Source organism: Malania oleifera, chromosome 3 (genome assembly GCF_029873635.1).
Source record: "Malania oleifera isolate guangnan ecotype guangnan chromosome 3, ASM2987363v1, whole genome shotgun sequence".
In the NCBI taxonomy this organism is placed as follows: Eukaryota; Viridiplantae; Streptophyta; class Magnoliopsida; order Santalales; family Ximeniaceae; genus Malania; species Malania oleifera.
The window spans coordinates 75303676-75319762 of record NC_080419.1 but is presented as its reverse complement, the minus strand read 5'-3'; the positions used below and the strand labels follow the sequence as shown (position 1 = coordinate 75319762).

At 34.8% G+C, this 16087-nt stretch overlaps 1 protein-coding gene across 1 annotated transcript in view; it reads left to right on the top strand.

Moving 5' to 3' along the window:
• LOC131151754 (protein unc-13 homolog) overlaps window positions 1-16087 on the top strand; it is a 36005-nt gene that overhangs the window by 15567 nt on the left and 4351 nt on the right. Inside the window, exon 3 of the mRNA XM_058103154.1 lies at window positions 5335-5790. Coding sequence (XP_057959137.1) covers window positions 5335-5790 — 456 coding nt within the window. The remainder of the gene's footprint in view (window positions 1-5334; window positions 5791-16087) is intronic.

Below are 16087 nucleotides of genomic sequence, written 5' to 3'. Positions count from 1 at the left end.
CTAGGATTTGGATTTATGTGGATTTTGAAGAAATTTAACAAATAGTATGCATAAATCAAAGTCCAAGATCTGAATTCTGTTCTCCCATACGCAAAGTAAGAAGTCAGAAATTTATAAAATAATGAAAAAGATGTTTTCCCACTTTTTCATTAAATTTAGTAAATTGGAAAACAAGGTGGTATTCTTGTAATTATATGAAAAATTAGAAATAGAAACAGAACAATTTTCACCAGAAAATAGTGTCAAAACTTTTTATTTTTGTTCACTTATTTAATGCAAATGTTGTAAAATTGAAAAAATAGCTAAAATTTCTGTCGTTCTTTGGAAAACTAAAATAGAAAATGAAAACTGTTATTCACAATTAAATGGGCTCTTGGTACCTCAATCAGAGTCATTCTAGATCTACTCCTACTGCCACTTTCAACAATAAACTCACCTTAGATACATGTGGCTCACTTTGCAAGTGCCTAAACCGTCTTAACCATGGTATTAAAAAAAATTAGTGCGTAAATGCCATTGTAAGTATCAGACAAGAATGGTCCTGCTGCAGGCTGATATAAAGGAAGAAAGAAACTCATGGTATGACTGGCGATTATGCACGGTAACGTTCCGTAACATCCGTTACGATGCCGTTATGGCTCTCTAACGTCTGTTATGGAACGTTATGCTCCCCAGTCACGGAAAAACGGTCTTTCAGCTTGTTTCTTGTATTTGAGGCTCTTGAACTGAATGTCTAAGCTGTCTGTTCTGATATTGTGCATCAACAACTGAATTTAAAGCTTCAAATAAAAAATTTGAAGGGTTGGGGGGCTGTAAATCAGAAAGTGTTTAGCAGGGGTTTGTTTTTTAAAATTTTTATTTTGATTTCTTGTTAATTTAGGTTAATCTAATCATTCTAACCTAGGTTCAAAGGCAGCAAAGAGGGTTTTGATTTTGAGATAAAAATTTGCTACAAAACCCTAAACCGAGGTAAATGAAATGCATTTAAATGAGTCTTTTTTTAAAAATAAAAATAAAAAATTAAAGCTCATTCTAGCTTGTATAGCTTGGATCTACTAAAGAGTGGTAGAATTTTATTTCTTAGTTATTAAAAATTTGGGACTTTATTTTGTGTCTTTGAAGTTCATGTGAGCTTGTATAGCATGGATCTGGTGATGTAGTGTGTTGAAATTTTTTTAAAAAATTTATTTTCTTTGTTATGATATTTTTATTTTCAATTTTCTGTTTTTTCCATTTATAAATTAATTAAAAGGGGCAGCCCGGTGCGCAATGCTCCCGCGTATAAATTAATTAAACATTTATTTTATAAAATATGAATGTTACTTACAAATGTAGCTTGGAAAAGTAACCAATATAGGGCTTTTCTCACCAATAGCAACTTGAAAACCACATTAGCATTCAATAATTTCGGTATATGTTGCATGTAGGTTGATTTGAATTTATTGAAATTCATTTAAAACATTAATATTTAAGGTTTGGGGGTCAAAACATGTGAATTTATCTACAAGTTTGTTAATGCGAAAGATGAATTCACGGATGCAGCAACTGTTACCCCTTAGATAACACCTGTGACAGTTGTGAACGTTACTTTAGTTTTAAATTTAACCTCCATTTCCTGATTTTATTTTCCATAGGTTTTGTGTCTACTAGGTTTTGTGCCTACCTTACCACAAATACTTTCATTCAATAGTTTTATTTGATTATTACCTTTATGTAATAGTATTAGCACCTTCTGAAACTACTTGATGTTTGAAGCACATCTTTTACCTAACTTGCATTAACTCTATGTATTATATCTTCTTCAATTTCACCTTAAAATTTCATAGTAATTCCATGGTACCAAAATTTAATGATACTTAAGGCTTGAGCATCAAGTGTCGTATATTTCTCAATCACTCCTAGAATGACTAAAATTGTCTATCGTGTATTACAACTTGCTTCTCCTTATCTTAAAATCCTCTATATTTAAAACTTCTCTTCATAATTCTAATTTAGATTAGATCATGCTCCACTTTTAATTTCATTAGTCAAGACTCAAGAAATTATTGTCTACGTGGAACTTCATGATATTCTTGACGAGTTTATCCATAGCTAAAGTAAAAAGATAAGGTCTCAAAGAAGACCCTTGATGTACACCTAGTGTAATTGGAAAGTCTCTATCTCCCAACATAAGTCGTTCCTACATATCCTTAGTGACATTGATACATGAACTGCGTGTTCCCCCCTCCCTGGAACCCACAATAGAACTTCCCTAGGTACCCTCTCTTCGATTTCTCTAGGTCAATAAAAATCACGTGCAAGCCTCTCATCTTTTTCCCTAACTTTTTCATTATATCTTCTTTAAAGATATATAGTTTCTGAAGTTGATCTCTCGACTGAAAAAACCACATTGGTTTTCTACAGCCATGGTTTCTAACCTTTAATTGGTGTTAGATTACCCTACCCCTAAGTTTTAGAATGACTCTTAAGTTAATTTTAGGATGATTATTATGGTTTTGAATATATCCTTTATTTTTGTATATTTTTAGTAAAGTGTCTTTCCTTACCTAGCATTTAGTGCTTAGAATTTTGTTGAATAAACTAATTAACCATATTACTCTATTATCTCCTAAGCATTCCCATTCTTCAATTGGAATGTCATTTGCCCTTCAGATTTTCTATTTTCAATCATCTTTAACGCATATGTGACTTAGACTCTAATTTTGAGCACAAATCACAAACTTTTAGCCTTTTCCTCATTTGTCAATTCTAAGTTTAGGCCTCCTGCTCGGCTTTCACTAAATAGCTTATTAAAATAAATTTGTTGTCTTTGTTTAATATCTTCTTCTTTAACTAAAACACTATTGTCCTTATTTTTTGATATTACCTAGGCCTTTACTCTCTTTCTCTAGCTCTAGCAACTTTAAATATGCCTTTCTACACCAATATTATTGTTGGACTACCTATTTTGTGTGTGTGTGTGTGTGAGAGAGAGAGAGGGGTGAAAAATGTGGTTGGCCTAATAAGTTGAAGGCTAACAGTCTCAATGTGATCTGTATACCTGGTTGAACAAGTATGGCTTGATATATTTTGAGGCTTTGACCCTTTGAAGATGGGGCTAAATTTTTAAATAGGGAGATGAAGGTGTTAGGGTTTTTGAAAGTTAAAAAATGCTCTTATACCACAACTTGTATTCCCACTTTGTAGTCATACCATCCGTGATCTTGACGCGTAAAAGGTGCATTGAATAGTTTATCTGTTAACATCCTAAATTATTTCATAACAAGTAACTTGTTATCAAATTCAAGGACGGAGTATTTTTTTAAATATCTTTTTAATGCAGCATCTTATTTTTTAGAGATTATATTCTTGAAGTAAAACATTAAAAGTGAGATATAATAATTTAATGAAATTTAGTCCTCCTCTTCGTCCTCCATCATAATAATAATAATGACCTTCAAATAAAACTATTGCAATGTATATGTTGGGGGGTGTTTGAATTACTCCATACCTATACCTCTCTATAATTTTTTATGGAGGTCCACATTTTGACAATACCTCTCATAGATTAGACATGCTACTGCTTGTCATGCTTGAGAATAATTAAGGGATCGTTTGGAAACACTTATGCAGAAGTGTTTTTCAGAAAAAAATGTGCTGAATTTAATAAGTATTGAACTGGAAAAGTGTTGAAAGTTATTTAGTGGTATTTGGTTGTGTTTAAAATAAGTGGTATTTGGATACTTACTTTATTATAGGGTACTGCATGATTATTTTTAAACATATTTTAAATTAAAAATATTAATATTTTTTAATTAATGATTTCATTAATAATTATTTTAATTATTTATAATTAAAATTTAAATGTGAACTATTAAAAATTAATATAATATTATTTTTAATTAATAATAACTTGTTATTAATTTATATTTATAAAATATTACTATCATATTAAATTCTGATAAAAATAATATTATTAATTAAATTTAAAATTTTAATTTATTTAAAGTTAATTTAAATTAATAAATAGTTCTTATTCTATCCATAATTGAATTGTAATAACTAATATGTATTTTTAAATATATTTTAAATAAAAATAAAAATATTTTTATAATTTAAATTTTTAATAATTATTATATTAATTTTATAATTAAAATTTTTTATTTTACTAAAATAATATAATATTATTTATTGATTAACAATAATCTTGTTATTAATGTATATTTATGACATGATTATCACATTAATTTATGTTAAAATTCATATTAATAACTAAATTAAAAATTTTAGTTTATTTAATGTTAATTTAAATTTAAAGATGGTTCCTTCTATTCATTCTAGAATTTAATTATATTTTATTAATAATTATTGGGTTATAATGCATAATAAAGTAATATATGATTAATTTTTAATTAACAGTTTAATTAATAATTGTGTTGACTGTTATTTTAATTAATATTTAAATATTTTTACTTTTGTTTTAATTTATATTTATAGCATATGATTATCATATTAATTTATGTAAAAATAATATTATTAATTAAATTAGTATTTTTAATTTTTAATATTAATTTAAATTAATAGATAGCTCTTCTTCTTCATTCCAAGATTGAATTATGTTTCATTAATATTAATATTATAAAATACATAATGAAATAATATATGATTATCTTCTAATGTATTTTTTAAATTATAAAATAGCCACTAAATTTTATTATATTTATAAAATTGACCTTGCCAATGAGTAGTGTCACTTATAAGTGGCCAAAAAGCTATCTTAGATTGCTTCTTAAAATTCACTTAAATAGTTCTTAAAAAGGTAGTTCTAGAAAAGCAATTTTTGCAATAAGTGGTTGTTGTAGTGCAAGCGAAGCGCCACTTTTTTGTAAAAGTGCTTATGCTATAAGCACTTTTTTTTTAAGTACTTCCAAACAGGGGCTAATTATTGGATGTTGCAAGCCATTTGATCTGAAAACTGCTCCAGATTAGTGTTTTAATTAACGTTTTTTTTAACTATAAAATGAAGCAATGTTTGGACCAAATGGCTAATAGTGTTGGACTGGATTTTTTGGCAAGAGTGTTGGGCACAATTAGAGCACTGAATCCATTGGCATGATTATAAAATTCGTGGACCCTAAAAAATATATTGATGTGCGTAAGGCCATTATTTTAAGTCAAGCCTAATTTGAACCCCTGTCATATTTGTTAGACATGATGGCTTTGACATGGATACTTCATGCAAACTTGGTGTTTTACAAGTTTTGTAAGTGCATAATTACATGATCATGCAGTTGAACACTTGAATTTTTCTGTTGGAATTATGACTTTTGATTTGTTTGATCTGATAAAATACAGAGAATGGAGAAGGCAGACTCCAGCAGGAGGGCATCCAAAAACCAGCCAAATTCCCTTCCCGTGCTTGCCATCCTCGCAAAGGACGTTGGCGAGCTCGCAGCAAATGAGAAGGAGGTATTCAGTCCAATATTGAAGAGATGGCATCCTTTTTCTGCTGGTGTGGCTGTAGCTACCCTTCATGCTTGCTACGGGAATGAGATAAAGCAATTCATTTCTGGCATCATGGAGTTGACCCCAGATGCTGTACAAGTGTTGAGAGCTGCTGATAAGTTAGAGAAAGATCTTGTGCAGATTGCTGTTGAAGATTCAGTGGACAGTGAGGATGGTGGGAAGGCAATAATTCGAGAGATGCCACCTTACGAGGCTGAAGCCGCAATTGCTAACTTGGTGAAAGGATGGATCAAGATGAGAATAGATAGATTGAAGGAATGGGTTGACCGGAATATACAACAAGAGGTATGCACTGAGCATTCATTTTTGGATCCATTGATTATTCTGATGAAGTTACACTTGAAATTCACTACCATCAAATTGTTACATTGTTTGTTTCAAGTTTACTGTCTTGTCTTGTTATAAAAATTAAAGTTGTTGACATTGCTACCAGTGAATGTTGGAATTCTCATTAACCTTGTTGGTTTCATTATAGAAATTCAGAGCAAGAAGAAAAGTCATTTCTTGGTATTCTAGGGAATCAAGCGCATAATCTGGTTTATAATGCGTTAAAAATTGAATTTTCTTCCTAACCACCTGGGAATATCCATAATTTCTCAGGGAGTACAAACTAAGTGAATTAAACAATATCCTTTTTTTTATGTGTAGTGTTGGCTGCTTACATCAGCTTTCAATCTGCTTAGGATCACAACTCTTTTTCAGGTGTTAGGATTGGCTTTTGAAGTTTTCCTCTCAATCTCTAGATTTCTCTTTTGAGCCTTCGCTTATTTCTTTTGCACACTCAATTTTTTTTTTTGATAGAAAAAAAGTTCCATTAATGAAAGAAAGGATATACAAGGAGGACAATAAATCCTCCCAACATAAAGCAGAAAGAAGAAAAAAAAAAGAAAATCAAGCTAAGAAAGCCGTCCAATCATGCCAAGGAGGAGGAACAGAGAAACTAATGTGTCCACTGTCCAAAACAGCCTGAGACCCTGGAGAAAAAGCCAACAGCGAAGCGAAATTAGATAGTCTTATACCAAACTAAATCAGGAGACAAAGTGTGCTCATGAAAAATATCAGCGTTTCTCTCTAACGAAAGAATCTAAAAAACTTAAAAGCAGCAAAAACTGCAAACCACCATAATTGCTTCACATCTTTATGCCTACAAAATCTCTAAAATTAATCAGCTAAAAAGCCTCCAAAGAACTAGGGCAGACACAACACTCCAAATAATCCAAAAAACCGTTCCATAAATTACAGGCTGCAGTGGAATGAAGAAATAGATGAGCATGAGTCCCACTGCCGGCACAACACATCACACAAAGATCAGGAGATAGAGCATTATGGCATCACAACACTCCCAATAATCTGAAAAATCTATTCCATAAATTCCAGGCGCAGTAGATGAGCATGAACCTCACTGCTGGCATAACATTATTACATCAACGTCAGGAGATTGACACATACGAGGGTCTTATATTCTGCGAATTGTTGATATTAGCTCTATTAAGGGTGGAAATCCACGCAAAGGCCTTAAGTAGTGATCTTATCTGTCCATGGCCAATTAACTAGAAGAAAACAATGAAAAGACCAAGTAAGAAAGGATAAGAAAAATTACAAGATAAAAGACCAGACTGTCCAATCTCCAGATATCCTTGCTGTAGGAACAATGAAAGGACTCCAACAAACTTAGAGGCAAAGTAAGCTCCCTAGCCTCCTTATCATTTTGTTTCCTTAAAAGATGAAAATCCAGGAAACAAGATTGTTATCAATTATGAAAAAGATACAAATCCCAATGCCAATTGCCATCCCAAAACTGAAATCATCATTCATTCCCCACTTTATATTTAGTGCATGTAAAGGAAAGGGGAGTTACCTGTGACATAAGCTTTTGTTGGAAACTCTAGCTCCAATATTAGCATCCCACCTGTTCGCTTGCGAGCCAAATTTACTATCGACAAGTTTATGTGAAAGGGAATTAGTTGTCAAAGGACAATGCTATAACCAGTTAAGGGATCAATTGAAACTACTTAAAGAAGTGCTGGACTGAAAAAGTGCTAAAAGTCTCAAGTGGTGTTGGTTGTGTTTAAAAATAAGTGCTGATTAATTTAGCGATGTTTGGATACTCACAAGTGACATATAAATCTATATTATTATCATATGAATAATATTATAATATTTCATCGTATAATTAATATATTATATTATAATACATGAAATATATGATTATTTTCTAATAAATATTTTTAATTAACATTATTAGTATTTTATAATTTACAATTTAATTGATATCTATGTTAATGACAATTTCAATTAACAATTATAATATTTTCTATTACATAAGATAATATATGATTATTATTTTTCTAAAATAACAACAGTATTACATAACTTTCAATTTAATTAATATCTATATTAGTTACATTTTCAATTAACAATTATAATATTTTCTATTAAATAAGGTAATATATGATTGTTATTTTTCTAAATAGCAACAGTATTACTAATTTATATTTATAAAATATGATTATTAATTTATGTTAATTATTAATTAAAATAAATTAACAATTTTAATTTAATTTAATGTTAATTAAAATTGCAGATCCAAAATTGCAATTTTGGTTCTTGCTTCTTCTTTCCAATTCCAAAATTGCAAGGTCATCCGACTGTAGAGGAGGTGGTTGTGGCAGCAACAACAGCATGGTCACTTCATAGGAGGGCACCACTATGGCACACCACCAAATCCTGTAATGCAGTAACTATGAAGGAGAGGGCTTGGGTGGACGGGAAAGGAGGAAGGGTGTGAGGATGACCCTGCACATGGCCACTCAAGACAGAGGGAGAGAGGGCAGGAGAGTTTCTGAAAGTTACAATTGCCACAGCAAGTCATCATGTTATGTACATAATTGTACCACTTCTCTACAGTAACCACTTATAATTGCCTAATTGCCATTCTTGATTGCTTCTCCAAGTTATTTAAGAAGTGGTTTAAAACTGTATTTTTTGCAATTAGTACTTATTTTTGTGTAAGCCAAACACCACTTTTTTGTACGGGCTTTTATTTTAAATGAGAAGTGCTATAGTCTATAAGCTTTTTTTTTTTTTTTTTTTTTAAGTGCTCTCAAACAGGGGCTTACCCACCCACCAAGGTAGTGCTTTTAGACACCAAATTACCAACACCCAAGCCCTCCTCATTCTTAGGTCTATGAATGACCTCCCAAATCACAAGATGATCCCTCCTCTCATGCAAACCTGAGCAAAGAAAGTCCTTCATAATCCTCCCTGACTTGGCAACAACCACATAGGAACTTAAACAAAGATGAAAAGTAATGGGAATTGAAAAAAGACAAGTCTGAATTCAGGTTTTTATGTTTTCCCAAAGAAAAAGAGTCCCTGTCCACCCACCAAGGCATTCAGAAACCTTAGCAGACCGTAAAACCTCACTGTGAGGATTACTACCTTGAGCAACTCTTGCACAAGTCAAAGGCCACTGAATAATCCCACAATCTGTAAAAGAAGCAAAGCTGGCAGTCACCTCTAGACTCAAATTAATAGCAGTAGATCAAACTTACCCAGATTAAACTTTAGCTCAATACTAGGTCAGTTGGTTAACTCAAAGTTTTCCAAGTTGGACACCACGGTTTAAGTCTTGGGGGCTGTAACTCTCCAATTGAGATTAAATGTTGATAATAAGTGGAAAATGATAGAGGGACAACCCTTATTATCTTGGTGGATTGGTTGAGCGCCCAAAGGGCCTCAAACACCAGCATATTAAAAAAAAATAAAATTAGAGGACATATCAACCAGACATGAAAAATGGTATGATCAGCAAACTGCGAGGCCAAACAACCAGTGCTCCCTCCCCACTGCAATACGCTGAAGAAAACCTCTATCAACAAGCCTCTTAATCATCCTACTCAAGAGATGCACAACCTTGATAAGAAGAAAAGGAGATAACAAAGCTTCTATCAACCCTTAAAATTTGACAAGTCTGTCTTAGGTTTTCCATTAATCATCTACAAAAGAAGGAAGCAGAAAGGCAACGCTTAAACCAACCTCTCCTTCTTGAACCAAACCCCTTTGGTCCCTTGCTATCTAAACCTCAATTGGGGTGGGAAAGGGTGGGGTGGGGTGGGGGGTGATTCCACCTCACCCTATCATAAGCCTTCTCGAAGTCTTAAATACTTAAGGTATTTTCTAACTCCTAGCATCTTTAAAAAGCTCATTTGCCACAAGATTTCTGGTCCACAAGCAATGCAAGAGGATATGCTCAGTTGTCTTGGCATTTTCTATGTTCGAAAAACATCTGTTGGCAAGAGGCAATCCCCTTTTTCTGTAGGTTATCTATTTCTAGAATCTTCTTAGAACTTGCCAACCACACGAAGAAAAAGCTGCCCTTGTGGGGCCTGCCGTTTTCTTAATAGACTTCCACTGTAAGCTTCTATTGGCTGCTGCAGAACTGGAGAAGTGAATTTCCTGTAATAAAAGCTGACTGTAAGTAGCTGTCTTTGTCTATGGTTCACTTACGTTCATTTGGGATGTTCCAAAATGGAGCTCCGTACAAGCTGCCAAAGAAATTCACAAGGTGATCAAACTCCCTATCATGGGCATGCCTCACAGAGGGAATGTTACAGGAAATCCCATTGGCTGAAAATTGGAGGGGATTACTAATTGGAGCTTCTTCATCACAAGCCAAGCTGAATATAGAAGGAAACCTTGTGCTAAGGGGAGAAGTGCTGCACTGGATGTCGTGCGAAAAGATAACATAATCCCCATTTCAAGCATCAAATTTAATAAGTTTGAAAAAATATTCCTGCCTAGCATGGTAAATCTCCAAACTCCAACAACATATGATACTCCAAAGCTTGTATTATTGTTTGTTTCTTAATGAAATGATTTTTTTTTTATTACATAAAAAAAAGGATCCTCTGACTTCTTTTGGGGGCCAACAAACATTATGATGAAACCGTATTTTGAAGCGATGATGATGTAGGACAAGAAGTGGGTATTTGGATGGATCGTTTCAACCTAGTTTGGAGGCCTATTTCAAAGAATAGGGTCAATGGTTTATTGGGTCCTAAGCCCAAATGTGATTAGTTAGTTGTTTAATTATGTGTGTTTATTTTCTTGTCTTAGGATTATGTATGTTGGGGGCTTGTTTGTAATATTTGTGTATTCTAGGGTCTGTTTATATTTTATAATGTAATGTAGGTTTAGAGTTTTATGTGTAATATCATGTGAAGAGGCTTTCTTATAATAGTTTATGAAAGCCATGTGTTGGCAGTTGATGTTGACTTTGAATTGAAGTGAACATGAGTTCCCCTCTTGTATCTCCTCTCTTCTCTCTTCTCTCTTCTCTCTTCTCTCTTCTCTCTTCCTTTCTTCTTTTCAATTGCTTCTAATCTCGCCCATGGCTGCAGATCCTTGATGCTGCCTCTGCATAGTATTAAAGTCCCACCACAATCTCATTCTTCCATTTCAATCCCCCCATCTTTCCCTTTCACTCTTCTTCTTCTTCTTCTTTAAATTTTCATCACCTTCCGGCCACCAGTGAAGCCCCATGTGCTGGCCACACTTCTCATCACACCACCAACACCGTTGTACTCCCTAACTCTTGATCTCCCTTCACTCCAAAATTCATCACTGGAAAGTTGCTTCCAGCAACTCGCATGCCTCATGCACCAGCGATGCGCAAGGGAAAAGTTGCCGGAATCCCCTGCAGGCTGGAACTGCTAGTGTTACAAGAAATTGCCTTCAGCCGCAATATTTTGTGTTTCTTTCATGATATTTTCTTATGCAGCATGATATTTTGATTGTGGATCTTCTATTTTGCAAGCAAGCATGATCATTTGCTATGAAAAGTGAGAAATTGTTGCTGCCAGATCTGTAAATCAGGTTCTATTTCTGCGTCTGTGAGTTTTCTCATCATATTTCTATGCGAAACTCAAGATTAAAGGTGACTTGAAAATTGTTCTTAAATAATTGAGAGCGAAGTTTGTGGTTTGCATGTGCAATTGAGGCTTGTTTGCCGATTAAGAATTCTTGGTGATTTATAGTTGCATCATGGTGACCAATGTTGAGTTGTTTGTGAAGGTAGAATTGTTATTTGGTAGTATACAAAACATGGAAAATGCCTTGGAGACTATTACCAATGCTTTGAATAAGCTAACCGAAGTTGCAGCCTTAGGTAAAAGGTCCATGGAATTTCCTAGTAAACAAGATGGTGGAATAACTGCTGTCCCTCATACTTTTGAGCTGTGTGAAGGTTGAAATAATCATTTGTGGGGGAACTAAACTAGAAGTCTCAGATTTTTTTAATGGTGATGGTTCTCCTAATGAATTTGATGATTGGGTGTATTCCTTGAAGTACTATCTCCGGTGGCATGACATGAATGAGCCTAGAAAGTTGCTCTTGGTTGAAGAAAAATTGAAGGGAACTTCTCAAATTTGATGAGTTAACAATAGGAGATCTTTAGAAGAAGGAGATTTGGTGAGATTACAAGAAGGATGAGATGAAGCGAGCCATGCAGGAGCATTTTGTGCCTCTCAATTATCAGCAGCTGTTCATCTCCAACTCTTTGATTTGAAGTAAGAATTACAAAATACACTAGTGTGATTCTATCATTTGGCTACTTTTGTGCCAACATAGAATGGAAGAGGATGTCATGATAGCTTCATACAGAAAAGGGTTGAAGCCACCAACCATTGCCTCTAAACTTGCTACATGCCATCATCGTTAGGGATGTAGTACAGGTTGCCACTCAGACGAGAGAAGATAGTTGAGCAATTGGGTAAAGGAGTTTAGATTAATACACCTTGGCAGACTCCCGAGCATTCCAAAACAACTTCTAAGAGCCAACCATCACCTAAATGGTTTAAATGTTGAGGTTTTGGGCATCAAGTTGCACAATGTCCTAACCAACTCATGGCTGTTACAAAAAAAAAAAAAGGATGATGGCACTTACATAGTTGAAGCTGAAACTAAAATCCCAAGTGACTCAAATGACGATGTGATGTAGGACAAGAAGCGGCTATTTTGATGGATCATTTCGACCCAATTAGGAGGCCTATGTCAAAGAATAGGGTGAATGATTTATTGGGTCCGAAACACAAATGTGCTTAGTTAGTTAGTTGTTTAAGTATGAGTGTGTAGTTTTCTTGTATTAGGATTATTTATGTTGGGGGTTTGTTTGTAGCAATTGTGTATTCTAGGGATGTGTTTGTAATGCAAACATCTTTCAAACTCAAGTGATACGCCCAAAATAGCTTTTTAAGTTGGTTATTGATCCTAGTAGTTGCACAAATGTTGTTTCTGAAAAAGATGTGAAGAAGTTAATTTTTTTAAGTTGAGCCCATCCTGAACCATATAAAATTGCTTTGGTGAATAATACCAACTTGAAGGTCCATGATCGCTGCTTACTTACCTTCAAGATTGGTTCCATTATGGAGACAGTACAGTGTGATTTCCTTCCTCTCAAAATTTGTCATATCCTTTTGGGCCGACGATAGTTATTTGATAGGAAGGTGAAACATGACGGATATGAGAATTCTTATTTCCTCTTCATTGACAACAATTATAAGTTGATGCCATCACGAATTCTTCCCATCACCAAGTTGAAGCGCACTGCTGGGCCCTTTCTTATGAAACGTGATGACCTCTTTCTTTTCATGGTGATGGACTACTTGGTACTTTCCCTAACTTGATGGAGTCGAGTTCTTTTCAAAAGGAGGGAATCGATGTAGGGGGGAATTGACGTAGGATGAGAAGCAGCTGTTTGGATGGGTCATTTTGACCCAATTAGGAGGCCTATGCCCAAGAATAGGGTGAATGGTCCGAAACCCAAATGTGCTTAGTTAGTTAGTTGTTTAAGTATGTGTGTAGTTTGCTTGTATTAGGATTATTTATGTTGGGGGCTTGTTTGTAGTAATTGTGTATTCTAGGGATTTGTTTGTAATGCAATGTAGTTTTAAGGATATGTGTGTAATTTCATGCGTTTAGAGGCTTTCTTATAAATAGTGTGTGAAAGCTATGATGTAGGCAGTTAATGAATTTGAATTGTTGAATTGAATGTGAGTTCCCCCTTGGTATCTCCTCTCTCCTCCTTTCCCTTTCCCTTCTCTCTTCTATTTCTTCTAAATTTTCCCATGGCTGCAGAACCTTGATGCTGCCCCTGCGTCATGATGGCAGTGTGAAAATTTGTTTAGTGCTTCGACATATGCTCTCGTCCACATGGTTGAACAAAAAGAAGATTGGAGGTGGACCAACATCTTTCAAACTCTCAGGTGATCGTGATCTGTCAAAAGCAGCTTTGTTGTACATTGGTTATTGATCTTGGTGTTGCACAAATGTAGTTTCTAAAGAAGAGTTGAAGAAGTTAAACATTGTTAGTTGAGCCTTATCCTGAACCATACAATATTACTTGGGTGAATAATACAACTTGAAGGTCCATGATCACTGCTTACTTACCTTTAAGATTGGTTCCATTATGGAAACAATGTAATGTGTTCGTTCTGCTCAAAATTTGCCGTATCCTTTTGGGTTGACTATGGTTATTTGATAGGAAGGTGAAACATGATGGATATGAGAATTCTTATTCGCTCTCCATTGACGATGAAAAGTATAAGTTGATGCCATCTCGAGCTCTCCCACTCACTGAGTTGAAGCGTACTGCCAGTTCCATTGTTTTGAAATGAGATGATTCTATTCATGTTGATGGACTCCTTGGTATTTTTCCCAACTCAATGGAGTTGAGTTCTTTTCAGAAGGAGGGAATTGATGTAGGATGAGAAGTGGGTATTCAGATGGATCATTTCGACCCAATTTGGAGGCCTATGTCGAAGAATAAGGTCAATGGTTTATTGGGTCCTAAACTCCAATGTGATTAGTTATATTTGTGTTTATTTGCTTATATTAGGATTATGTATATCGGGGGCTTGTTTGTAGGATTTTTGTATTCGAGGGATATGTTTGTAATGTAATGTAGTTTTTTAGGGGTTATCTGTAATTTCATGTGAAGAGGCTTTCTTATAAATAGCTTGTGAAAGCCATGTTGTAGGCAATTGATGTTGAAATTGAATTGAAGTGGACATGATACGCCCCTTATATCTCCTCTCATTTCTTCCCTCTTTGTCTTCCCTTCAATTTCTTCCAATCTCTTCCATGGCTGCAGATCCTTGATGCTGCCCCTGCATCTAGTGATTTTCTTGAAAAAGTGGTCCTCCTTCATGAACCTCCAAAGCCATTAGAAGGGCTTTGTTGAAAATAGAGAGGGATTTTAGCAGTAAGCCTCCGCCATGAATATGTTGCTTAATGACCACCCATTTGGCAAGGTGGTATTTGAAATCCTCCCTCATGCTTCCATAGAGGAATCTTTTTTTAATGCCCTTCAATCTTTTGGCAACTGAGCAAGGGATGGAGAAGAAGAAATATAATAGACTGGAAGGTTTGAGAGGTTGATCTTGATGAGCGCAGGTCTTCCAATTGAAAGATAATTCTTTTGCAGCTAGCATGCCTCTTCTCAAATCTTTCAATGAGAAGGAGATTAAGGTAGGTTAGAGGAAAATCCCCCAAGTTGCAGCCCAAAAACGCCCACTACAAGAGCCTCTGCAGTGCTACATTTTGTGAGAATAATCTCACTTTTTCCCATAGGAATATTTTCACATTTTCCCTAGTTGTCTTTCAGTCCGGAGACTGCTTCAAAGCTAAGAAAGATGCACCTGACATTGATATTTCTTTTTTTTTTGGATCTGCTTTGCAGACAATTGTGTCATCAGCAAAGAAAAGGTGGGGGGCTTCTATTTGTGTACCATTCCTTTCAATGCAGCCTTTGCGGAATTTTTGCAGTCGGAGGACTTCAATCATTGGGGGACAATAACACCAAAAACCTCCACAATCCAATTCTTCAATGCTACCTTAAGATGCTTGAACTTCTTGATGGACCTAAAACCATCCCATCCTCCACAAGAATAGTTCCTCAGAGCTTTATGAACTGAAGGAAGTAAAAAAGGGATGAGTAAGCCACTTATTTTCGAAGTGATCAGAGGATTCTAAAATGAGAAAAAATCTGAGACCGGCCTTTCAAGGACCTCCTATGAAAAGAGTAGGAGAGACCTCTTCCACATTTGCTACAACACAAGAACCTATCTAGATGACTAGCCCCACTCTCCTATAAACCAAGTAAACAATGAAAAGCATGGTTGAAACAAGTTTACTGTCGTAGAAGAGAAGGAGAGATCTGTGGATATATATAATAGGTCATTGTCAAATGATTTTACCATTGTAGAAGAGAAGGATAGGTCTTTGGATGTATATAGTGCGTCTGTGTTGAAACCTGAGCTGTGACCAATTGTATTTGCAGCAGGATCTGAGGGAACAAGGGATGTGCCCAAGTTGACATCTAAGCCCAAAGACTCCACAAAGGAACATGAGGAAAAAATAAATCTCTGTGGAAGATAACCCTGTCAAGTTCAAGGCTAAAGAAAGTGAGATTGCGCATCTGCAATTTATCATTTCTTGGTCAGTTTATCTTCAATGCCTCTGCCCAGTTGCATTCATATTTACTTTTGAAGCCTGCAGATCATGTTTGTTTGGTTCGTCAGT